At 51.8% G+C, this 24,515-nt stretch overlaps 11 protein-coding genes across 11 annotated transcripts; 4 read left to right on the top strand and 7 right to left on the bottom strand.

Moving 5' to 3' along the window:
• Positions 1 to 1,126: 1,126 nt before the first annotated feature.
• YALI1_F17988g (uncharacterized protein) lies at positions 1,127 to 2,395 on the bottom strand (the record flags this gene model as incomplete). The annotated part of the gene is made up of 1 exon (XM_505375.3): positions 1,127 to 2,395. The coding sequence occupies one exon, from the start codon at positions 2,393 to 2,395 to the stop codon at positions 1,127 to 1,129; it is 1,269 nt and encodes a 422-aa protein (XP_505375.3).
• Positions 2,396 to 3,921: 1,526 nt separating this feature from the next.
• YALI1_F17962g (uncharacterized protein) lies at positions 3,922 to 4,986 on the bottom strand (the record flags this gene model as incomplete). The annotated part of the gene is made up of 1 exon (XM_505374.3): positions 3,922 to 4,986. One exon carries the CDS (start codon positions 4,984 to 4,986, stop codon positions 3,922 to 3,924), a length of 1,065 nt encoding a protein of 354 aa, XP_505374.1.
• Positions 4,987 to 5,224: 238 nt separating this feature from the next.
• Positions 5,225 to 5,899, bottom strand: YALI1_F17953g (uncharacterized protein; the record flags this gene model as incomplete). The annotated part of the gene is made up of 1 exon (XM_068283386.1): positions 5,225 to 5,899. One exon carries the CDS (start codon positions 5,897 to 5,899, stop codon positions 5,225 to 5,227), a length of 675 nt encoding a protein of 224 aa, XP_068139487.1.
• Positions 5,900 to 6,305: 406 nt separating this feature from the next.
• Positions 6,306 to 7,829, top strand: YALI1_F17949g (uncharacterized protein; the record flags this gene model as incomplete). Its single annotated transcript, XM_505372.3, has 1 exon — positions 6,306 to 7,829. The coding sequence occupies one exon, from the start codon at positions 6,306 to 6,308 to the stop codon at positions 7,827 to 7,829; it is 1,524 nt and encodes a 507-aa protein (XP_505372.3).
• Positions 7,830 to 8,126: 297 nt separating this feature from the next.
• Positions 8,127 to 9,071, top strand: YALI1_F17930g (uncharacterized protein; the record flags this gene model as incomplete). The annotated part of the gene is made up of 1 exon (XM_505371.3): positions 8,127 to 9,071. One exon carries the CDS (start codon positions 8,127 to 8,129, stop codon positions 9,069 to 9,071), a length of 945 nt encoding a protein of 314 aa, XP_505371.1.
• Positions 9,072 to 9,292: 221 nt separating this feature from the next.
• YALI1_F17912g (uncharacterized protein) lies at positions 9,293 to 9,967 on the bottom strand (the record flags this gene model as incomplete). The annotated part of the gene is made up of 1 exon (XM_505370.3): positions 9,293 to 9,967. The coding sequence occupies one exon, from the start codon at positions 9,965 to 9,967 to the stop codon at positions 9,293 to 9,295; it is 675 nt and encodes a 224-aa protein (XP_505370.3).
• An 86-nt stretch (positions 9,968 to 10,053) lies between these two features.
• On the bottom strand, positions 10,054 to 10,494 carry YALI1_F17907g (uncharacterized protein; the record flags this gene model as incomplete). The annotated part of the gene is made up of 3 exons (XM_002143075.3): positions 10,054 to 10,241; positions 10,305 to 10,392; positions 10,438 to 10,494. 3 exons carry the CDS (start codon positions 10,492 to 10,494, stop codon positions 10,054 to 10,056), a joined length of 333 nt encoding a protein of 110 aa, XP_002143111.1.
• A 642-nt stretch (positions 10,495 to 11,136) lies between these two features.
• YALI1_F17836g (uncharacterized protein) lies at positions 11,137 to 17,521 on the bottom strand (the record flags this gene model as incomplete). The annotated part of the gene is made up of 3 exons (XM_505369.3): positions 11,137 to 17,013; positions 17,082 to 17,225; positions 17,288 to 17,521. 3 exons carry the CDS (start codon positions 17,519 to 17,521, stop codon positions 11,137 to 11,139), a joined length of 6,255 nt encoding a protein of 2,084 aa, XP_505369.3.
• Positions 17,522 to 18,259: 738 nt separating this feature from the next.
• On the bottom strand, positions 18,260 to 20,698 carry YALI1_F17805g (uncharacterized protein; the record flags this gene model as incomplete). Its single annotated transcript, XM_505368.3, has 1 exon — positions 18,260 to 20,698. The coding sequence occupies one exon, from the start codon at positions 20,696 to 20,698 to the stop codon at positions 18,260 to 18,262; it is 2,439 nt and encodes an 812-aa protein (XP_505368.3).
• A 617-nt stretch (positions 20,699 to 21,315) lies between these two features.
• YALI1_F17797g (uncharacterized protein) lies at positions 21,316 to 21,562 on the top strand (the record flags this gene model as incomplete). Its single annotated transcript, XM_068283385.1, has 2 exons — positions 21,316 to 21,392; positions 21,439 to 21,562. The coding sequence occupies 2 exons, from the start codon at positions 21,316 to 21,318 to the stop codon at positions 21,560 to 21,562; spliced, it is 201 nt and encodes a 66-aa protein (XP_068139486.1).
• A 775-nt stretch (positions 21,563 to 22,337) lies between these two features.
• YALI1_F17788g (uncharacterized protein) lies at positions 22,338 to 24,485 on the top strand (the record flags this gene model as incomplete). Its single annotated transcript, XM_505367.3, has 1 exon — positions 22,338 to 24,485. The coding sequence occupies one exon, from the start codon at positions 22,338 to 22,340 to the stop codon at positions 24,483 to 24,485; it is 2,148 nt and encodes a 715-aa protein (XP_505367.3).
• Between the last annotated feature and the right edge of the window lie 30 nt (positions 24,486 to 24,515).

The raw sequence follows: 24,515 nt of genomic DNA, 5'->3' as shown, positions 1-24,515 counted from the left end.
ACTGACACAGTAATTCACGACAAGTACTCGTATAGTACATCCCGTACAGTAATTCTCGTACCACCACTCGTACAGTACATCACGTACAAGTATGTACTCATACTCGCACTGCAGAATTAGCTTGGACAGTCTCACACAGTAATTAGGACCCTGTGACATGATCTTTTAGTAATTCAGTACAAGCATGGCATGGGAACATGTACAGAAATGCCTGCATACTATTACTGTACTATAGATACCATGATTATATGCATCTTTGCGACTTGGGCTGCCTGCAACAGAATCCCCCAAATATGCAGAAACAACTACCTATTCACGTTGTCAGGCGGCGACGATGAAGGATGCGATAAGATGCGATAAGATGCGATAAGATGCGATAAGCATGCATGTGACCTATCGGGGTTCCGAGACATGTCACATTGCAACCAGTCGGGTTTGATTTGTTAGATTGCTTTGTGCTACAGTAGTCCACTTGACGCCCCGGTTTGGCTACCATTCAGCGTGACATCCGGCGTTAGTGTGAATAGTGGCTGGGTTGATTTATCGGGGTTACACGCTCAGTTGATAAAAGAAAAAACAATGGGTTATATTAACGAGCTCAGCTATTCAGCTCTACCACTTTTACCCTTCTAGCACCCTCAGCAGTATGGCAGTATGATGTACGGTGTATGGTAGTGATTGTACGTACACGCCTTCTGCAAAACGTCAGTCCAGGAACGTTTTTACAAGTACAGTATGTACTGTTCTCGCACGACCTTTCCTCCAACCGTAGATTCACAGCAATGAAGGCCATTAGATCAACGTCAGCTCTTCACTTACTAATGTACGAGCGTGTAGATCCGCTAGGTAAGTACAGCAGTACAGTATGTACGTACTCATAGATACAAGTACAAGCATATGCCACTGAGTACTCCGGCCTGTCTATGAACGATATGGTTATTAGCACGCAACAACAGTCTTTGTCCAGTGATCACCAGTAACCGTGCAGACAGAGGGTTATCTCACATGGCCTACATGTTATCTCACATGAACTACGTTATCGTTTCTTTGTCATATCGTTAAGAATAATACAATGCTCTATATGTTAAGTCCTGTTTTTTGGGGGGGGTGTGTAAGTGGGAGATGCTTAGAAAGTAGTCTTCTTACCCTTGAACTCGCCAAGGGGAGCGGTGTTAGCGCCGGTGTTGAAGCCGCCTCGGCCACCTCGGCCGCCAAAGCCTCCTCGACCGCCTCGACCGCCGAATCCGCCTCGTCCACCTCGGTCACCACCGAAGCCACCTCGGCCACCTCGGTTACCGCCGAAGCCACCTCGTCCGCCTCGTCCTCCGCCGTTGAAGCCACCAGCGGGCTTGGGAGAGGTGTAGTCGAGTCGGAAAGATCGTCCGAGGTACTCGTAGCCGGACAGACCCTCAAGGGCTGCCTTGGCCTCGTCAACGGAGCCAAACTGGACGTAGCCGAAACCCTTGGGCTGCTCGGTCTCAGGGTGGGTGGGGAGTCGGATGGAAACAACAGATCCGTACTCGCCAAAGATGCCAAAGAGATCGTCTCGGTTAGTGTCGAAGGACAGGTTGCCGACGAACAGAGTGTCAGCGGGCTCGGAGAGCTGGTCGCCGTACTGAGAAGATCGGTCTCGCTGCTTCTGCTCGGGGGTCTGTCGAACGTTGGTAGAGATATCGAGTCGAACGGTTCGGCCGTCAATCTCCTTGTCCTGGAACTCCTCGACACACTTCTGGGCGTCAGCACCAGAGGCAAAGTCGACGTATCCGAAACCCTTGGATCGACCAGTGGCCTTCTCGGTGATGACTCGAGCGGAAACGGCGCCAGCATCAGCAAACTCCTTGGTGAGCCAGTCGTCGTCAACGTTCCAAGACAGACCGCCAACGAAGACGGTCTTGAACTCGGGCTCAGCGGCAGCCTCGGGCTCAGCGGCAGGCTCGGCCTTGGTCTCGGCCTTGACCTCAGTCTTCTCCTCGGTCTTCTCGTCGTCAGAGTCAGAGTCGGAGTCAGAACCAGAGTCGGAGTCAGAGTCAGAAGAATCGGAGTCGGAGTCAGAAGAGTCGGAAGAATCCTCCTTCTTGGCCTTCTTGACAACCTTCTCCTCGACCTTCTTGTCCTCCTTCTTCTCGTCGTCGGAAGAGTCAGAGTCGGAGTCAGAGTCAGAGTCAGAGTCGGAAGAAGAGTCAGAGTCAGAGTCGGAAGAGGAAGAGGCATCGCTCATCTCCTCATCCTCGTCGTCGGAGGAGTCGGAGGACTCGGAAGAGGACTCGTCCTTCTTCTTCTTGGAAAGCTCAGCAATGGACTTCTCGATGGCCTCGGCCTTCTTGGAAGAAACCTTGGACTTCTTGTCAGTCTTGGAGGGCTTGGAAACGCCCTTGGAAGCAGATTTAGAACCCATTATAGAAATTTTTTGTGTAATGGAGTAGTGTGATGAGGAGGAGAAAGTGCCCTTACTGCCCTTCTTATTAGATTTTTCGCCCTGCAAAATTTCTAGACAAACTTTCCTAAATTTTTTCAATCGGACAAAGAAATCTCATGCACTATATGCACCTCCCTGGAGCCTAATTGGATAGGTCATGTGACTTGGCCAGCCACGAATGGGAGGTGGATGGGCGTCTATGGGTGCGGAAACAGCTCCAGTAGGGACCCACGGGGAGTTCTATGTCGTTCAAATCTCGTTCCAGGCTTCCCAGCTGCCTGCTCGGCGCCAATTCATCTTTTATCGCATCTCTCTTTGATGCTGTGAGGCTCTGTATTCTTTTGTGTTTTTTTTTTATCGATGAAGAAAATTTCCACCTTAAAAACTTGAGGCGGAAAGAAGCTTGTGGATCAATCCGTTTGGGGGCGCCCAAACGAAACGAAAAGAGGTACGGGGCACGTGAGACAAACAGGCGAAACGCCGGGACTCGCTAAATCGACTCCACACGGAATTCGAACAATTTCCCCCGCCTCTGTGTCGCTGTAGAGCCACTTTACATCCTTCTCTCGCATGGTAGCTAATCGCACAGCGTCTGCATGTACCGTATAGGTCGTCTCCGGTTAGAGATGACCCGGCCTAACCACCGTCATGTACGCTGACGATAATGGTGCATGTCCAACGGCGAGAGGGACGGAGTAACAAAGTAAGAAATTTGCCGCGGCGGCTCTCCAAACACAAGAGGTGTCTGCAACTGTGGTACATTACAGACAAAAAGAGACATGATGGCAACCGTGTCTCCGACTTATGCTAGAAGCTCATGGTCTCCCCTGGCTGGCCACAAGTGCTGTCAACTTCTTACCACTCAATTGGATCGACGCAACATTGCTACACTAGCTTTCAGTTAGGTTTCAATGGAGGGTGGATGCTGAGCTACTGCGGCGAATAGTCGTGTGACGGTCTATTCTTTTTTAGCTTGGCCCAAGACAAGATGGCTTAGGTAAGCTGGAACAGTGATGAGATGGAGGTAGGAGCGTGTGCCGTGGAAAGACTCTGGTGGCTGCGAGTCTTCAGGATGGAACATGTTACATGGACACTTTCAGAGAACATTGATGCTGATCGAGACCCTCATCATTACAGGTATTGTACTGCTTCTGATGCTTGCACTGTAATGCCAGCCCTTAGCTAAAGCATCGAGTCTCTTGAAGGTTAAGGCAAACACACTGAAAGGACATCAGTGAACGTGCTCCTTACCATCGAACATGCTCCTTACCATCGAACATGCTCCTGACCATCGAACATGCTCCTGACCATCGAACATGCTCCTTACCATCGAACATGAACCATCCCCAGATTGGAGGTCCTCTTCATCTACATTACCTGTTCGCTCGTGACCTTTGGCCACTCACTACCAAGAAGAAGTATTTTATCCTATCTACACATGTTCCTTTCCAAAGGTCTCATTTCCTCCATGAGTGTCCCTAACAGAGTGTCAACGCCATCGTACCTTAGAGCTGCTTCACGTTGGAACCGTCGTAGGCCAACTCCTGGACCTCCCATCGGCAGTCGATGCCCTCCTTGTTGAATCGCGACACAATCTCCTTGGCGATTGTCTCGAAGTTGTCGGTGGCCAGAGCCAGAATGGTGGGCCCAGCGCCAGACAGACAGATGCCCAGCAGACCCTCGTGAGTCTTGGGGGTAACGGAGGCCAGAATCTCAGGCAGACCGGGGATCAGGGTCTTTCGGTAGGGCTGGTGGACCTTGTCCTGCATGGCCTGATAGATGAGGTCGGCCTGGGGAGGCGATCGGGTGAGGGCGGTGGTGAGAACGGCCAGTCGCTGCAGGTTGAAGATCATATCTGAAGCAGTGTAGGCAGTGGGGAGCACTCCTCGGGCCGAGGCGGTGGAGACCTCAAAGTTGGGAATCACCACAATGGCCTTGATTTCTCGGCACCAGTCGTACTTGATGTGGTGTCCGATGTTGAGAGGAGGCTCGGGGGGTACAAGGCCGGTATCTCGGCCTCCGGCAGGCTCGGGGAGAACCTCAGCAAGGGGGATCTCCACTCGCTCGAGATCAGCAGCAGACAGCTCCCGCAGGTAAGAACCCACAAAGCCGCCCATCATGGCTGCGGTGATGTTGTCGGGATGTCGCTCGATCATGAGACAATAGTCGAGCATTCGCTGCTTGGAGAAGCCCAGCTTTCCGACCTCGTTTCCGAGCATGACACCAGCCACCACAGCCGCTCCAGACGAGCCCAGACCTCGACCCAGAGGAATGGGGTTGTTGACGTGCACAAAGGTGCCCGAGGGGAAAGATCTAATGCCGTTGCATCGCAGAACGTAGAGAGCCACTCGGGTGACAAGGTTGTGGTCACTGTCGAGAGGAACGCCGTCAGCTCCCTCGCCCTCGTAGGTGATAATGCAGTTGTTGGGGTCCTTTCGGTCCGAGGTTTTGGACGAGTCGATTTCGACGTTGATCACGAGGAACTTGGCCAGAGCGAGGCCGAGCACGTCGAAACCGGGACCAATGTTGGCCGAGGACGCGGGCACAGAAATTTCAAACTTTCGAGACATTTGTGGTGGAGTGTGTTAAGTCTCTCTGCGACTGATTTCGGAGTATTCAGTCATTTGGAAAAACTAAACCTTGTTTAGAGACGTGTTCCATGGAGGGTCTGGGTCAACTGGAGGGGCTCAAATGCAACGGAAGCAGTGAAAGAGCCACAAGCACACAAGTACACAAGTCACGTGATAAAACAACAGGATGGAGTCTCGAGAATCCGCCCCAACCCCTCTCTTCTGCTACATCAACTGCTTATCTGTGCCATCCCCCCCCACAGAGCCTAATCAGTTCATGTCTGATGTGAAATCCAGGTTGTGGCTCAAAATGAAAAAAACTTGTGGCGGTGTAGCTGAAACGGTACAACGGATTTGTGGCTTGTGTGGAGTTACCAGGTTGTTGGAGTGTGACTGAACCGCAAGTTTGTCGAAATGCAGCTTGCAAACCTCGACTTTCCAGCACCGGCATCGGCCCCCCGCCCTCATGTGCTTCCACCATGTCTGGTCTCCCCTCGCAATGGCGCCCATAGCCGATGTATCGAGAAGCACCGGTTTTTCGCTCTCTTATTGGTGATGTGACATAATTGCGGTTGAGAAGGACAGATGGTGCAGAGTATATGGACAAGTGCAAGACTCGACATGTATATATATATATACACAATGTCCGTTTGTGTCCATGGAGCGTAGAGACGTATATCTGACATTGTTGTGTGGGTAAGATGTTGACATGGCGGCAGCAGCTATCGTAGTCAAGTAATACGATACTGTAGCTGTAATATTCGTACACCAGTGATGGAGGGCTAAATTGGTACGATAAGAGAAACTGCGATTTTTTAGAAAAGTGGGACAATAACGACAAATAGTATACTGTAGTGTCTTGTCGGTCTTCTCTGCCTTTCGGTGTCACTTTTAGCCGCCCAAAAGGTACCATGCCATGTCATCGTCTGAACTAAGACCTGGTCCTGGCCCAATCTCGTCCAAATTGCAGCTGGTTGGACCCCATATTGATTACTAAGCCACCATTAGTAACTACAATACGGGCACCTTAGTCATTTCTCCCATCCACACAGTCCAGAACAGCCCACTAATTAGAAAGTGGCAAACTGCGTCTGTCATGTCTGTCATGATGGGGAATTCTGGGGGTTGAACGGTGTAGAATGGCTGAAAGGAGAGGGGGGAAAAAAGAGAAAAAATAACCATTAAATCGGGTGGAATTTTTGTCACCCGAGAAATATCGGATTTCCACCAATAGACCTGCATGCCTCCGAATATGACCAATAATCCACTGTCTGCCCTCTCCAACACGTGACTTATGTATCTAGCGCAGACGCATCGCTATGAAATTTCAGTTGGGTTATTATCGCAACAAAACACACACAAAAAAAATGCTTCGGGGAATCAAACGTGTGCCTCGACTCAATGTGGGTGCCTCTAAGCGGCTATACTCGACCGAAGCCGGCGACACCAAAATCCACACTCTTTCCAACGGCCTGAGAGTCGCAGTCCGACCTTCCCCAGGCTTCTTCTCAGCCCTGGGTCTCTATGTCGATGCAGGCTCCCGGTTCGAGCCCCGAAACCTCAGTGGCGTCAGTCATATCATGGATCGACTGGCATTCAAGCAGGCGACCCAGCGACGGTCTGCCGACGAGGTTGCTGACACCATCGAGTCTCTAGGAGGCAACTTTTTCGGCTCCAGTGCCCGAGAGAGCATCATTTACCAGGCCACAGTGTTCAACAAGGACGTAGAGACGGCTCTGGCGCTGCTGGCCGAAAGCGTGATTGTGCCCCAGATCACCGAGGAGGACGTGGGCGAAAAAAAGAAGACCATGGAGTTCGAGCTGGACCAGCTGTGGAAGGAGCCTTCGCTGATTCTGCCTGAGGTGGTCCACATGACTGCATACGACGGCACTCTGGGCAACCCTCTGGTGTGTCCCTACGAGCAGCTTCCCCACATCAACGCCCGGGCCGTCAACGAGTACCGGGATCTCTTTTACCATCCCGAGCGGTTTGTTCTGGGTTTTGTGGGAGTGCCTGAGGAGAACGCCATTGAGCTGGCCGAAAAGTACTTTGGATGGATGAAGCGGTCCGATAAGCAGCTCGAAAACCCCGCCAGTGTCTACGTTGGAGGCGAGCAGTTCATGGACGCTGCCGATACCGAGTTTGCCCACATTCACGTTGCTTACGAGGGTCTTCCCGCTGATGATCCTGATGTGTACGCTCTGTCTTGTCTGCAGACTCTGCTCGGAGGAGGAGGCTCCTTTTCCGCAGGAGGTCCCGGAAAGGGTATGTATTCGCGACTCTATCTCAATGTTCTCAACCGGTTTGGCTACATTGAATCGTGCCAGGCTTTCAACTACCATCACAGTGACTCCGGTATCTTTGGAATCTCTGCCTCGTGTGTCCCCAACGCCGCTCCCTACATGGCTGACGTTATTGGTCGACAGCTGGCTCTCACTTTCACCGAGGGCGAGGGCAGTCTGACTCACCAGGAGGTTGAGCGAGCCAAGAACCAGCTGCGGTCTTCTCTGCTGATGCAGCTCGAGTCCAAGGTGGTGCAACTCGACGATATGGGCCGGCAGATCCAGCTGCATGGCCGAACGGTGCCCGTGACGGAAATGTGCAAGAACATTGAAAACCTGACCGTCAAGGACATCAAGAGAGTAGCCCAGCGGGTGCTGACCGGCAACTCCAACAACCCCGGCAACGGCAGCGGCAAGCCCACAGTTGTCATGAACGGAGTGCGAGCATGGTTCGGAGACGTGGAGCTTGTGCTGGCCAAGTACGGACTGGGAAAGCAGTCCAAGGGCGGAATTCACACTTCCTCTAGAGCCCGAAACGAGGCCAGAAAGAACTGGTGGTGATGTACATAGATAGTAGATAACGATGACAATCAAGTGGGCATGTAGCGTTATAGAATCGAACACACATCTGACATAATCGTACTTACCGCATGTCTCACTCTTTTATTCTCTATTTGTAATTTTTTTTTCTGTAATATGGAGATCTTTTGAACACCTCTTAACTACTTAGTTGGGTCTGTTGTCATTGTACTCGAGCATGTAGTTAACCCAGTTTCGTTACATGACCCACAATATGCACGGTTTGTCTGTGCAGTAGTTAAACATCGAGCCAACTTTCAGTCCAAACTTTTTTGATCAATGCTCAGAACAACGACAAGAAGGCTGGTAGCCCGAGGCTCAGCAACTCGCAGGACGTCGGTGCGGCAGTTATCGACCGTGGACATTGTGCGCCCCGTGGAAACCGCTCTCAACGCCATCCACGACTTCTCGGGCTTGCCGTGGTGGGCCGTCATTCCTCTCGTCACACTGACTCTGCGATCTACCGTGACTCTTCCGATAGCCATTTCAACGCGGCTGCGAGCACAGAAACAACACGAGCTGAGACCGTTGATATCGGCGCTGGGACCCATTTTGCGGGCAAAGCTGGCTTTCAACGCCAACAAGGCTGAGACCGCTCTAACGGCTCCCCAGATCGAAATGCTGGCCATGAAAGAACGCCGGAAACGACGGGTCAAGCTGTACAAGGAGCACGGGTGCGAAATGTGGAAGTCGCTGTTCATCGGACCGCTCGTCCAGCTGCCCATCTGGATCACAATGTCGCTGGCAGTACGAGCAATGTGTGGATGGACCGTGGTCAAGGGTATTCCTGTTGTCAAGAGCATGGGCACCGAGGGAGCGCTGTGGTTCCCCGATCTGCTCATGATGGATCATTCGGGAGTGCTTCCGGCCGCTGTGGGCATCATCACGCTGCTCAACGTTGAACTGACTACCAAAGCACAGGCCCAAGCGATGGGAACAACGGGGTCGGAGGGTCCCAAACTGCCCAAAATGATGGCCAACTTTGCCCGTGTCGGAGCCATTGCATTGTTCAGCATCGCCGCACAAACACCAACAGCCGTGTGTCTGTACTGGATCTCATCGTCGGGCTTCTCGCTGATCCAAAACGTGCTTCTCAACAAGTACATGCCTCTCCGAGAAGAACCGCCAATGTTCACGGCGGCCAATTACGAGGCACTGGAGAAGATTGGCAAGACGGATCAAATCGAGGTGATCATTCCCAAACTGAAGGGGATCGAACATTAGTTGCATGCATAGATAGAAGAGGGCCGGGATGGAGTATATAGGGTAGACCCGAGGACATGTTGGACTATGACAACAAGTACATTATGAATAAATACATGACAGACATATAGGTACAAGTGCAAGCAGACAGAAGACTCTGTGGCTTAAAGTCTTGTTTGTCGACGTAACAAACGACGGTCTTGCGATGGCTGTTTGATCTCTTCTAGCCTAGGCCGTTGAGTCTATCTACGACGTCGTTTCGCGGGTCGCTCTTCTTCCTTCTCCTCCTTCTCCTCCTTCTCCTCCTCATTGGTCTTGACTATCTTCACATCTTCCTGCTCCTTTTTACCGGTCTTGTTTGTTCCCTTATCAGCATACTTGTCTCTCATACCCAAGACCCACGCTTCCTGCTCGGCTTCAACGGCATTGAGATCTCGCTGATGACCCCATGCCACAATGGCATTCAGGAACTTTTCATAGGCCTTCAACGTGTACGTGATTTTCACACCTGGACAAACGTGCGCAAACGCCTCGTCGCTGAAAAACGGCACATTGACGCTCATGACAGACCCCAACAGAGACGCCGTAGCCGGACCCACGCCTTTCAGCTCACTCAAGACCTTGATTGCTTCGATGATCTCGTCACCTGCAATCAGATGAGCCGCTTTTTGTGTTACTTGCTCCACCTCCTCGGCCCTGTTCGATTCCGCGAGCTGTTGCAGTTTTGGACGGAACGTGCCGCGTTTCAGCTTCCAGGTCATGAGTTTGGCGAGTTCACCGTGGGTCAGAGCACGGGGGTTTTCTCGTACGTCATCAGACAGCTGCTTACGCCACTCGTCCAGCTCGGCCAGCGTCTCCTTGCCTCCCTTCTTGGCCGACTTTGACGCCTTCAGCTGGAGCAACTCGTGGTAGTCCATGTGTAGAGTTTGGACCCCTCTTCACCATGTGCGTGCGCTTGAAGAATACATTGGCTTAGTAATATACATCCATTTATAAATACATGCTAATCCTGGGCAGAGCCGTCTCGAGGTCGGTAAACCACACCCTTGCTCTTCAGATCATCCACAATGTCCTGCGGCAACTTTCCATTCACCTTGACGGCATACAGACCGGGCTGGAAGCCGTCGATTCGCAGCCACTTGGACACCCACGATGAGCTGGGGTCACAGAGCGCCACCTGGCCTTCGAATGCTGGGGGTTAGTCAAAGCTTCAAACAAAAAGATCCATCAATTGTCGTCCCTCTTCATACTCACATGGACTGGTGCAGTCCTGTGTCAGACTATCGTCGGCCTTCATGTCGAGCACCGAATCGCAGTTAGGACATCCCTTGGAAATGAAAGCCTGGGTTAGTAGGTGAAACAATAGATCAGGTCACGTGATACTCACCTTGAGCGGCTGGACGATTCCACAGAGCATACATGCTCGCTCAGTTCGAGTAGACATGGTCGTTGGCGTGTTGGAAAAGTGCTGGCCCAGAGTTTGTCATGCGTCTCACAGATTATGACATGGTAGTGTGAAATGAACTTAAAATTTGTGAGTGGATGGAGTGAGATTGAAACGGTGCCAGGTACTGTACCTGTACAAATATGAAAATATATAATAAAAATTAAACCAGACTTGAGTTATTGCTCTCTTTTTTTGGTTATTTTATCGATTTAGGCATATTTTTTTGAGCTGTTACAGCCCCGTTTGTACATCTAAAGTCGCCTCCTAATAGACACAGTATATACAGTTCTTGGGAGTATCATCTTCGCACCCTTCCAACTAAAAGTCCGAGTAAAAATGGAAGTTAGATATTTACTAAAAATCTCATAATTCATATAAAATAACTATCAAAAGGGTATTTTATCTAGCCTCATAGATTTATTCCATCCCGCAAAAGTACTTGTTCTGACTTGTATATTGGTCACTTTCTACAAAATGTGGAACACGGCATTCAATCCCCCAGTCCATTTTTTTTTAAGTCAACTAAAGTCTAACAAGAGATTATTTATACGCAATTCTACCAAGTCTACATTCTGCAACCGCTCCGCTTCGGCTGCTTGTCATGGGTATAATGTATTTAAATATAAATGAAATGAACGATTAAACAAAGGAGGGCTCAAAGTTGGAGTTGTTGTTGACGTACGCCTCCAGCCGTGACTTCCAGTTCTCCAAATCCTTCTCCAGCCGTAGAGACTTTTCTCGCAGCTCTCTAGACTCTCGCTCTGCCCGTCGAGCCACCACCTGGTACTGCGACTCGCTTCCCTGTGCCTTCTCAACTGCTTCCACCAGTCGGTTCACCTTGGCCTCCGACTTGGCAGACTCCTCCTGCAGTCGCTTTACCAGCTGGTCACGCTGATCAAGCTGATCCCGGAGCTCACGTGCCTGACGGTCACCTCCTCGAGACGACTTGAGGTCAGCAAGCATATCCGACTGCTGCTGCTGGAGCTCTTTCTCGAGCTGAGACACCCGCTTTCTGAGGGCCTCGGTATCCCCTCCTCCAGAAGACAAAAGTCTTGACTCGAGATCGAGAATCTTGAGGTTGAGCTCCTTGGTCTGCTGCTCTGACTCTCGCTTCTGAGTCTGCATCACCCTGCGCTCACGCTCCAGAGCGGCCAGAGCGTCGGCAGCAGACTTCTCAGCAGTTCGAAGCTGCGTGGAAGACACCTGAGAGGAGGTTCGAGAGAGAGGCGTCTCACCGTGGCTCTTTAGAAGACTCTCGAGATCAACTGCCATGGTAGACACACGGCTTTCAAGAGCTCGTTTGTCCTTGAGCAGCTGGTCTCTGTCAGTGGCAATCTCGTCCATGGTGGTTCGCAGATTCTGAACCTGAGACAGCAGCGAAGCAACCCGCTTCTGGGCCTCGGAGTTGGCCTTTTCGTCAGCCTGGGCCTGCTGCTGAAGGTCGTGCACCTGTGCAGCCAGCCGGTCGTGCTCGTCGCGCCATTGCTTGGCCTCGGACTGCTCAAGCTCCCGCTGACGCTTCATAGCATCAGTCTGCTGCTGCAGCATCATGTTTTGCTGTCTTAGGGAAGACACGTTCTTGGTCTCGGCTGCCAGAGTCTTGGTCAGCTCAGCCAGCTCGCTCTTAGAACCCTCAAGACCCCGACCCTGTTCGGTCTCCAATCGTTTATGGGACCGCCGAAGAGTCGCCACCTCCATCTCCTTGTCCTCCAGCTGGTTCTCCAGACCCCGAACCTCAGCCTGCAGCTCAATCAGAGCAGTCTCGGCCTTTTGACGCTCGGCCAGAAGCTGTGATCGCTCGCTCTCAGCCTCCTGGCACCGCTGCTTGGCAAACTCCTCTGCTCGAGACGACTTGAGAATCGCAATCTCGGCAGACTCAATCTTACCGTAATACTCCTCGGCCCGCTGTCTATACAGCTGCAGATCTTCCTGAAGATCACGGTTTCGAGACCGCTCGGCTTCAAGCTGGAAGTTCATGTCAGGCTTGCTGGAGATAGAAGCCTTACTGGAAGGACGCTCGGGAGACATGTCTCGGGCAGAGACATGAGATCGGCTTCGTGCCTCTTCAGCTTCCTTGGCCAGAAGCTTGTTCTTGGCAAGAGCTTGGGACAGCGCTAACTCAGCAGCAGCAAGCTTCTCCTTCAACTTGGCATCCATTCCATTGGAGTCTCTGTTGAGATGAGACACAGCAGAAACAGAAAGAGGACGCTTGGTCTTGGAGGGAGAAGTGTACGAGGTCAGGTTGATGTCCTCATGCGATCGTCGAGAAGACAGGTTGTCGGTATCAGCAGACCATCGTTGCTTGGCACTTCGGAACTGCTCCTCTGCAAGCTGCTTGCCATCCTGAAGAGCCTTGCATCGACGTTCAGACTCTTCAAGGCGGGTGGCAAGATCAACAGTGGACGAAATAGCTTTCTCCAGAGACTCGGGGTCGGAAGGAAGGGGCTTGTTTGGACCAAGGACAGCTCGGTTAAGAGCAGTAACCTGAGACGTTCGAAGCTCCACAGTCTCAGTCAAGGAATCAACCTGGCTCTGCAACTTGCGGCGAAGAACAGCAGTCTCGGATCGCTCTCGTCGCTCCTTTTCAAGAGCAGCCTTGAGCTCGGTCACCAGCCGTTCCTGCGACAAAGCAGACTTGTGGTCCTGGGTGTTGTGATGCTTGAGATCCTCGATTTCTCTGGCCATTCGCTCTCGCTGCTTCTCGCCGGTACTGTACACAGTCTCCAGCTCAGACAGCTTTCGTTTGAGAGATGCCACATGGTCATCGGACTGCTGCTTCTCTTGAGACGACTGAGAGACATGAGCCAGACGAGCTTGAGTCTCAGCCTCGACCTGGGAACGCAGCTTGGTCAGCTGGTTGTTCTTGACATCAATAGCCTCTCGCAGAACAGCCAGCTGGTCCTTATCGGCACCAGAAGCAGAAGTGAGAGTGGCAATCTGAGAAGTCAGAGCCTTCTTCTCAGTTGCTAGAGCGTCCAGACGAGTCTTGAACGAACCAGCATCAGCAGTGAGCGCCTCGTTCAAAGTGCGATGCTTTGCACTCTCGTTTCTCAGACTCTCTACCTGCGACTTGAGAGACAGCTCGCGAGACTTGTCCTGACGCGTCAGATGCGCTGCCTCGTCCTGGGCCACCTTGAGATCGGCTTCAACCTTTGAAAGAGCCCGCTCAGCAGCACTCTGGGCGGCTTGGGCCTTCTCGACCTGGCTCTGAAGTCGCTTGACCTCCTTGTCAGCCGACTGCTTCGACTTTTGAAGACCCTCAACCTCAGAAGACTTGGCAGAGAGCTCAGACTTGACTCGAGACACCTCGTTCTGAGTCTTGGAAGCCTCAGACTCAGCCACGGTTCGTCGACGACGCTCCTTGGCCAGCTCCTCCTTGAGAGCTTCGGTCTCGAGCATCATCTGGGCCGCCTTTTGCTTCTCCTCGCTCTCAGACTCCTGTCGACGAGTCTCCAGCTCCTGCTTGAGCTGCTCGTGGTTGGCAGACAGAGTCTTGATTTCCTCGTTGGCAGCAGCCAGCTCAGCAGAGACAGACTCATGCTTTGTTTCAAGAGACTGCTTCTGCCGAGAAATGTCCTCCAGGTCCTTCACGTGACGGTCCAGATCGGCCTTGAGCACTGCCTGCTCCTGTTCCTTCTTGCGCACAAGCTTCTCATAGCCGAACGACGTGGCATGCAGGTCTGCCAGCTGGTCTCGGACTTCCTTGTTCTCACGGATGAGTTCTCGGATCCGTCTGTTGGCAGAATCAAAACCAGAAGTCGCAGCAGCAAGACGAGACCCCAGCTCTTTCTCCGACTCTTCCAGACGACTCTCTAGCTCCTCAATCTTGGCTTCTCGCATGGCAACGCAGTTTCGGATCATGGAAAGCTGTTCGTTGAGTGACTCGGACTCGGTCAAACGGTTAGAGTGCTTCTCAGTGGCCTCGGCAAGCTCCTTCTCGATCGACGCCATACTGGTGGCCAGATCTGTTTTCTCAGACTCCAGCTTGCTCAGCAACTTGGCACCATTGTCAAGCTCCTTCTTGAGAGTGTCTGTCTGCTCATCAGCTCGCTTCTTAGCAGCCAGAAGCTCCTCCATCTGGGTCTCCAGCTGGTCCAAATCCTCGTAGGCCTCTTCTAACTGAGCGGAAAGCTCAGCCTCCTTCTCCTGTGACCTCCTGAGAATCTCGTCCTTGTCGGCAGCTGTGGCTCGCTCAGAGGTAAGCTTCTCCTCAATCTTGGCAAGCTCAGTCTCGGCCTTCCGACACCGCTCATCAAGACTGTCTCTGGTCTCCACAATGTCGGCCATCTTCTTTTCCAGACGCTTGACCTCGGCATCCTTGGCACGTCGCTCAACAATGTCCTTGGAAGTTGCGAGAAGAGGCCGCATCTTGACGTACAGCTTCCACCACTTGTTGTCCTTGAGGTGTCGGTACACAGAAAGGTTCTTCTTGATAATAAGAGCAGCCTCGTGTCTGTGCTGGGCCTTGAGGAACTTTCGTCGAGTCATACAGCCTCGGGCAAGAGACTGGAAGCGCACAATCACATCTCGAACACACGACTCTCGCTGCTCCTCAAGCTCGGCAAGAACGCCAGACTTGAAAAACACCTTAGTCAGACCAACCCGATAGAGATTGGTGTCCATCTTGAGACCGGACAGAATGTGCTGACAAGCCTTTTGACCGTCCATAAAACCTTGGGGCATTGGAACAAGCACCTGGTACCGCGACTTGAAGTCTGAAAATGGCAGACGGTTGGGGAAACCAGACCGGGCGATTCGAATACCTTCCAATACACCATTGCATCGAAGCTGATCCAATACAAGTAGAGAATCCAGCGACTGCGGCTGCTTCTTGTGGTTGGGAATGATACATCGCACAAAATGTGGATGTGTGGCCTGCAGCCGGGTCATCAATGAGTTCAGCTGCTCCTTGTGTTTCTGAGCAACCGTTCTAAAGATTCCCTTCTTGCCTCCCTTGCCTCTAGCTGAAGTCTCTCGAGCGGCCTCCTTGGCCTCCTCCTGGAACAGACATCGAATATGGGAGTCGGAAGACTCCACCAGAAGCTCAATCACATTGGCGTTAAGAGGATCCTTGTTCTTGTCCAGCCACCCCTCGGTTGAATATTCAACGTCAGCAGCGTAGTGAGTGAGCACAAAGCCCTGCTTGAGCCGCGATGACTTGTACTTGGGCGACTTTTTGTCCCACAGCTGATGCAGCTTCTCGGTGAAGGTCTTGTCGGATGCCTTGGGCATTACACAATCTTCATCAAGGCACGAGAAGATACCGATGGGGTTGGGTTTCTCAATGAGATCGATGGTGGGTTGCAAATCGTGTCCAAAATCGACGTACTTCCACTCAATGTTCTCTCGAGCATACTCTTCTTGTTCAAGCACAAACATGTGGTGGTTGAAGAATTGCTGGAGCCGCTCGTTGGTGTAATTGATGCACAGCTGCTCGAACGAGTTGACCTGGAAGATTTCGAAACCTGCAATATCCAGAACGCCGATAAATTGGGTATCTGAGGCGCCGCTCTGGAGACATGTGTTGATTCGGTCGACGATAAACCCAAAGGTTCGTTCGTAAAGCGACTTGGCCAGTGAGTCGAGCGAAAACCGTACCTGCTCGGTCGACCGGTTCTGCTGGACCCACTCGCGGCCAGCCTTCACCTTGGGATGCAAAAGACAGGTGACAAACTGCTGGGTAGAGATTCCGAGCAGATGACACAAGCGCTCAGCCTGCGAAATGTCCACGAGGCGAGCCTGGTTGACTCCACTACCTCGCGTGCCTTCGCCTGCTAGCTCAATGTTACCTAAATGGAGAATAGCAGAAAGGGTCTGGAAAATGGAATGCTGTTCCTTGTCGGTGAAGCCCATGATCTGGAAAGACTTTTGCAGCACACCAAACTCGGCCTTGTCGTTGACACCGGGGATCTCGTAGTTGCTGCCCTTCAGATACGAGTGGTCTGCAGGGTTGACACTGTCTTTGATCAGCAACTGTTCTCTGAGCTCCGCGCTGGCTCCAGACAAAAGCTGGTAGAAGACATGGTAGTTTCGCTCACGAGAGTTTTGTGAAATGACTCGAGACTTTTCCAGCAGGTACCAGTCGATCACAGCTCCCGCAATGGCGCCAGCTCGCTCAAACTCGATGCGAATGAACTTTCCGAACCGAGAAGAGTTGTTGTTTCGCACAGTTTGGGCGTTTCCAAACGCTTCCAGAATCGGATTAGCCTGCAAAATCTTGTCCTCAAACGTGCAGTCGTCGGCAGAGGCATGCTTGCCCTCCTGAGCCACGGCCGCCAGGTACTGAATCACCTTCTTTGTGTTCTCAGTCTTGCCTGCTCCCGACTCTCCCGTCACCAGAATCGACTGGTTCTCATGAGCCTCCATCATGTTCTGAAACGCCAGGTCGGTGATGGCGAAAATGTGCGGAGGCACCTCGTCTCTGTGCTTGTTGCGGTAGCTCCTGATGGTGTCTTTGTCGTAGATGGGGAGCGATCTGTAGGGGTTGATGGCCACCAAAAAAAGCCCAGAGTATGTCTGTGTTAGAAGGCCCAGCTGTTCAGAGGCGTCAGCCTCCGGCGGTTCTCGGGTGGCTCTGTACTCACGTAGATCATGTCACTCTTGTATCTGCTTGCTAGGTTGGCAATGACGGCAGCTTCACTCAGAAACGTGAGCTCGGCCATGTCGCTGGCCATGTTGAATTTTGGTGGGTTGACCTTGTCTGTGTCATTTATCTTGACCACGCGGTTCTGTGTTAGTTTTCCTCTGCGAAAATTGCTTGCCAATGCCATCGTCACCACAACAAACTCACCTCATCTCCACAGTTGACGGTGTAATTGTCACCCTCCTCGGAGACCACGAAGCCCTTGATGAAGCCCACGGTCGGGTCGGCCACCCACACCCACTTTTTGGCGGCAAATTCGGCGTTTTCCGCCTCGAGATTGTTGGTCATGTAAGGATGTGTGTTGCAGAGTATTTTCAGGAAAGTGTTTTGGACCTGGCCCTGGTTCCCAATCCAGCTGAAACAAAACATCATCACGCACATTTAGAGTTTGGCGCTGTTGTCGGGACAACGCGCCCCGGCGCCCCCCAAAACGACGCTCCCCCCCTAAGAATAACGCATAACAAACGCGTCCAAACACGTCAAATAGGCTTGGCCCACTCCTGATACCAGAGCTAATCCTACAGTCTTGTTTGGACCGTCCCGCAAGTGGTTAAATAGCCGTACAAGTACCGGGTATTCTACAAGTAGCTATAGACTAATACACAGCGCTGACATGACTCAAGTCGACACGTCGATTATTAGGCGAATACGCATGACAAAAAATCGACAGACTGATATTACATCCCCTCGAAAATGTGTGTTGCTCCTGACGCTCCTGTATGCATGGTAACATAGGAGACGCGCTCTGTACGAGTGCCCAGTACCTACGTGCTCGTCTGTGATAGCCACCTTGAAGGGTTGTACAGTCTCTCGCATGTAGAAGCGGTTCAACAGCACTGCAAATGTTTTTTTTTTTTTTTCTTTTTTTTCGCTCAGCCACTTTGTTTTGACACCTCCTCACATATTATTATTTACAACAGAACAAGTACGTAGCATTACTGTAGGCAGGATTCGGTAATTGCGGGGGTAATTTTGAAGAAAATATACAGGAAGTGGACAACCCCCCCCACTTGTATGTACTACATCGTCAATGGAAGTGCGAACATCCGTGTTGGTAGCACTAATTTTCAGAAAGTAAATATACACGTTAATTACACAATAAATAATGCAGAAGAGAGACTAGAAAATGACACTCTTGCCACTCTGCTGACCGTCCACCCAGGACTCGACGGGGAAAAACAGCTCGCTGGGAATTTCGCCAAAAAGATCGTTGTTGTTAACTTCCTGAGGAGCCGGGTCGGCTTGCAAGTTGGAACCAGAAGGGGGATTGGGGAAGTACAGAGACGGGAAGTAGCCTTCCCAAAACTGCATATCAAACTCCTCGGAGCCGTCTGTTGGGGCGGGATTGTTGTTGTTAGGGGCAAACATGAGCGGCGGTCGCAGCATTTGGTTTGCAATGACATCGGGGGACGTAGATGATACCGAAGATGTGGAAGAAGCGTCATGAGGAACAAAAGGAGGAGTAGGTTGGCTTACATCCCCTCCGGCACCCTGCTGCTTCTGCTGCGGCTGCTGCTGCTGTTGCTGGTCAGGAATCGGATGTTGGTGTCCCGTGGGACCTCTGAATGCCGATCGAGAGCCGGCTCCTGTGACGCTGGCGGCTGATTTTTTATTGGCAAACTTTTTGTGAATCACGGCATACATTCGCTCAAACAGCGCGTTGGCCTCCCGCGCCACAATGGACGTAGGCACAAGCTTTCGAATCAGCTCCTTCATTCGCTGCAGAATGATCATATCTCCGTTACTGTTGGGGTCGGTCTCCGACTTGGAGTGCAGGTACGACAGACCAATGAGACAGGTGGCGTCAATACCGTGGTACAAACATACACCAGAGGTGAGGAAGGTGTACTTGCTGGTGAGATGGGGACGTTCATGTAGAGCAAGTACAATCTGCGAGATTCGACGAGCAGCCTCCCAACACCGAATGAAAGAGTACCGGTACGACTTGTGGTAGTGCTCAGTGTAGTGGGGACATCTGTAAGCCCGCATGAAGGGTTTGTGCAGAATCATTATGGATCTCAGCAGGATACACTCAATGATAACTGCTGTGATTTCGTCCTGGGGAAAGGGACGTGTGGGGACAACCTTGGGATCTTTGACCGTCGCAAAATCCTCAGGGACACGGAATCGAGCACACGAACGGTTCTCAAGCACACTTTGGAGATGTTTATCGACAGACAGAATGTAGTTGTAAGACACAGGTTTGGACGAAAACACCAGCCGACGCACAAATGCCTCAATTGCTAGGGCTCGGTAGACAACAACACCTGCCAAAATGATATTGTCGCCCTCAACGTTACCAGGAGACAGAGTGTCGTACGAGTTTTGAGACACAAAAGTTGGTCTGAAAAGATGTGAAGCTCGTTGTCGGTCCAGTGCGACGATTTCGTACCAGATTCGGCGTCGGAACTCGGCCTCCACAGGGTCTGTGGTGAAGTTTGAGGGGTCTCGGTGCATACCCAGAGAGTAGGCCAGGTCGACAATGGTTCCGAAGACAGGAGTAGTGACGCATCCAAGAGGCGACCTGATGGAGGCAGACACTTGGAGCATCACCAGAGAACCCAGAGTCTCCACACTGGGTCTGTTGATCATACAGGCAGCATCCAGAGACTGATGGGCAGCCAAATGAATGGAGTCTGCAATGTTATCAACAGTAATAGCTCCGCCGGCAGGCAAAACGCCCTGAAGATAGAGTCGCGTCTCATCGTTGAGTGCATAGGCTGCGACAGAGAAGACAGACAAGACCAGCGACACGTTACTGAGTTCCGCCTTTTGGTCAATGATGAGCTGGAACTTGTCTCTGACCCAAGGCTCGTGATGCAACGGCCAAAAGTAGTAAATATGCTGGAAAAAGTAGTTGAGCAGCACTGATGACACCGGGTGGTACTCGGGGTTATGAATGGGGTACGCCGGTGTTGTTTTCAGCCTTTCTTGTTGGACCTGTCCTCCAAAGCAGAAATCCGAAGTCATATCCACGTTTCCATAGATGGTGGCGCAGTGGTAGCCTGGGTTGACGCTCATGAGCGACGACGACCACAGTTTGCTGCCTGTGTGTCCAATGAGCGTCAATCTGTTTATACCCACGTTATCGTCTCTGGACGGCTCCTTGTATTCCTGGGGTTCTTCTGGCGAGCCCTGGGGCAGTTCTTCGGCGTCCTTGGTATCTTTCACAATGATGTTCTTCATGACCAGCGACGGCATGCTTTCTTCCAGCACATGTTCATCGTCCATGAGTCGCTTGAGCCGGTCCAGGTCTTCATTGAGTCGCTTGTTGTCGGCCAGCAGTCCGGCCATGGACGGAACGTCGGCCTCGCAGGCGTATTCGCACGTCAGGCCTCGTTCCACACATCGGCCGCAATACGGGCGTTCTCGGTCGCACTTGGTTTTACTTTTGAGACACGAGGAGCAGTTTTTGGGCACGCGCTTTCGCCGCTGTTTGACGGGATAGGGCGAAAATCGTTCCACCGACGAAGGCTGGATCGGCACCACATTGACCATGGGCTGCGAGTCGGCCTTGCGCTTGGTCGGGTCTGCACCTGCTTGAGAGAGATGGTCCATGTCTTGATGTAGGCCTTCTCGTGCAGTATCCTATCGTACTGTAATGGGGCGGCGTTAAGGGGTCTTAAAAGCGCCTGGGCTGCTAGTTGGGGTTTTTGCCGTTGGGAGAGGATTTAATGACATATAACCTTGTGTGCTCGAGGCGGTCGGTGGTTGATCCCAGACCAAACCTTGCACCTTAGCTTTTTGTGGGGTCTCACTTTTCAGCCGAGGCAGTCCAACCGGGAAGTGATAGCAACGCCACCAAGCAGCTGCCGGGTAAGGTGCCGGGAAAGACGGTGAGATGTGAGAGGTGAGATGGTGAGATGTGAGGTGGTGAGACGGTGAGGTGGGCGGCTAAGATGACGGGCAAAGTGCTGGTCGTTCGACGGGAGGGCTTGGACGTGTCCTTTACCCCCGCAACGGCCACGTCACTGCCACAAAGTGTCAGCCGTATTGCCTCTTTTTGTTTTGTTCTCTTCTTTTCAGTGCACTCGTGGTGCACCTCCTACCCCAGCATTTTCATATGCCGCAAGCCTGCAAAGGCCGACGACGTTCGGAGATTCTGCGGACAAGCTTCGAAGGCATCGCACATACCAGGAGCGGCAAGGAGCTAGGTAGGTAAACCATGGTAAATCATGGTAAAACGTTGGTGGCAAATGAAAAGGGGGCAGCTACCTGGAATGAACCAGAGATTTGAACCGGATGGGGATTCGTGTGACCACTCTGGATGAAGCAGCTCGTCTAAATTACGGGATGAGATTTTTAACTGAAATTGGGCATTCCAGTAGTTTCTGGACGATACTTGGACTGGACGATACTTGTAATAGTACAAAACAAGCAGCTCATCTGGTTATGGTCTGCAATGATACACGCAATGTCTGATTAGACGTTCTTATACTTGCTTTAGTCCACCTCTACTCACAAACATTGTCGACATTACCTTGATGGAATGAACATCAGTGACATTGTACTGTAACTATAGTACAAGTAGCTTGGAGATGGACCTTTCAACCTCTTTTTGATCCAGTACAACTAGATTACAGCATATACTTATATTGTACTAGTTTTGTACTTGTATCGAAGTTATTTATCTATGCACTGTTCTTGTATCGTAGGTATGTACTGTTCTTGTATGTATCGTAGTTGAAAAACAGTTATTGTATGTATCGTAGGTATATACTATTTTTGTATCGTAGGTATATACTATTTTTGTATCGTAGGTATATACTGTTCTTGTATCGTAGGTACAGTATATACTGTTTTGTATCGTACATACTCGCACTGTACTCAAACAATCAATGGTAAACACCTTTTAAATATGTGTGGATCTCACCTCATCTCGGAGCTGATTAATTTGGATTTTTGGATTAATTTATTATTTAATCGCATAATATCGTACAAGTACAGTACATACTACAAGTACAGTACAGTACATACAATACAATTATCTTCCGTCTTATCTTAGACTCCCTTGTACATACTCTACCCATCGCTCTGCGTCTGTACACAATCGCTCCAAGGAAGTGGCACCGCACCGCCAACCTTCTTTTCAACAGAAGAAGCCCACCTTGCTACAACGTACCTCGTACTGTACTTGCACATACCCTACAAGCTTGTCTGTACTCCAGCTCTACTTCTACACTGCCCATTGCTACCCATGTTCCCCATAGGAAGGAAGGGCAATAGCCAGGACAAGGGGCGCAAGAGACCCCTGCTACGGAGCCACCTGTTGCCCATAGGAACTTCGCGTGATCTCCCCGATGCTGCCAACACGGCCTCCACCGGCATGGCCACGGCCACGGCGCCGTCTGCGGTCGCTTCCGACCTCTCAAGCTCCATGTTTGTGCGCAAGGCCGTGCCGCTACGCTACGGAACCGCCCCCAACACGGGCGTTTCTAGCGTACACAGATCCAACACGGTGCCCGCCCATGCCGTCTCCAGCAGAGCGCCATCGGTGCACCCAGACAAGGAGCGCTCCAAGAGCGCAGAGATGGCAGCCGCAGTAGCTGGAATCAGACCTACCCCGCCGCCCGGGCGTCGGCTGCTTCCCGTACCTGCCCACACTCCTGCCCCCGTCCGTTCCCATTCTCGCGTCCAGCCGCAGACACCCCGAATCGACTTTCTGCCACAAAAGAACCCGCTGCGAAGAGCAGCAACTGATACCTGGGATACCCGCACGTCGACACAACTGTCGACAATGCGCTCGTCGTCGTTCGGGTCGGTGCAAAGGACTGAAGACGACGAAGACAACGACAACGACAACAGCAACGACAACGACGACGACGGCGAAGACAGCGACACGACGCCCCAGCCCACGCCCATCGCCAACAAGTACCTCAACACTGCTGTTCCTCTGGGCGACGTGGCAACTGCAGTGGCCCCCAATAAGAATGCAAACTCCAACCCGGGGTTCGACATCAAATTCAGCTCTCCCACGTTCGACCCCAAGAACAGCAGCACCGAAAAGGACGTGGAAAAGGGCGAGGGTGGAGAAGACGATGCAGATGGCAACGAAAGCACTGACGACAAGAACGAGGTGGAAATGGCCTCTCGCACTGCCAACATCCACTCCGCACAGCCCACCTTTAGCTCCAACCCCGAGTACTTGTGGGAGCTCGAAGACTTTCAGAAACGACGAGACGAGCGCAACAACAACGCCAGACACCTGATACGAAAGACAGAGGACGAGAAGCGACATGCCGAACGACGCAACAAACTCCTACTAGTTATTTGTTGCGTGCTTGCAGCGGTGCTGATTGGCATCACTGTAGGTATGACTTCGACCATCCATCGGCTTGAAAGATCAAATCAAAAACAAGGACTGGTCAACCAGAACAAACAGCACAACGATACCCAAAGAACCGACGGCGGCATGTTACCCATTGGAATCGATACCCTGACAGATGCAGCCAAGCTCGCAAGCATTCTGTCGGATACCTCTTTGCACAACGTTCTCTACGGCATTGGCTACTCGCCCCAGAACGTCATGACATCCCAATGTGGAGTCAACCAGACGGAAGTGACCTTGGATGTTGCTGCATTGTCTCGTGTTACAAAGCGGATCCGACTTTACGGCACCAGCTGTGACCAAGCCCTGTACGTTTTACGGGCGATTGATTCCCTCAAGGTAGATATGAAAGTGACTCTCGGAGTGTGGATCAACGGCAACCCTGTAGTTTGCGCTGCGCAGATTGCTGAAGCAATCACTGCTGCTGAGCAGTTCCCCCATTTGATTGAATCCATCATGGTGGGTAATGAGGTGTTTTTCCGCGGCGAGCTCGCGCCAGCCAAACTTGTGGGCTACATGCATGAAGTGCGGACGGAGCTACAGCTTCGCAACCTCACAATCCCCGTGGGCACCTCCGAGCTGGGCTCTCAATGGTCTCCGTACATGGCCTCGAATGTGGATATTCTAGGAGCCAACATCCATCCATTCTTTGGAGGCCTTGAAGTGTCTGAGGCGACCACCTGGACACTCAATTTCCTCGAGTCATTTGTCGTCAACGAGATTACAGAAGCCGAAAAAATACCCCAAATTGTGATATCCGAGATTGGATGGCCCAGTGGAGGTGGTCAACACGGCGCTGCAAAGTCGGGTGTAGCGCAACAGCAGCGACTCCTACAAGACTGGGTGTGCACGGCCAAGGACTTGCCGCAGATTGGATGGTACTGGTTCGAGGCGTTTGACGAGCCGTGGAAGCGTGTGTTTGACACCCCGACTGAAAAGTGGGAGTCTCAGTGGGGTATTTTGACCCCTGACCGGCGTCTAAAAAAGGGGTTGTCGCTGAAAATCAGCTGTAATTAGTGTCGTTTCCACGAGCAAAATAATATGTAA

The sequence above is a fragment of the Yarrowia lipolytica genome, chromosome 1F (assembly GCF_001761485.1).
Source record: "Yarrowia lipolytica chromosome 1F, complete sequence".
Taxonomy (NCBI): domain Eukaryota; kingdom Fungi; phylum Ascomycota; class Dipodascomycetes; order Dipodascales; genus Yarrowia; species Yarrowia lipolytica.
Note: the sequence above shows the minus strand (reverse complement) of the source record. Positions and strands in the feature narration are given on the sequence as shown.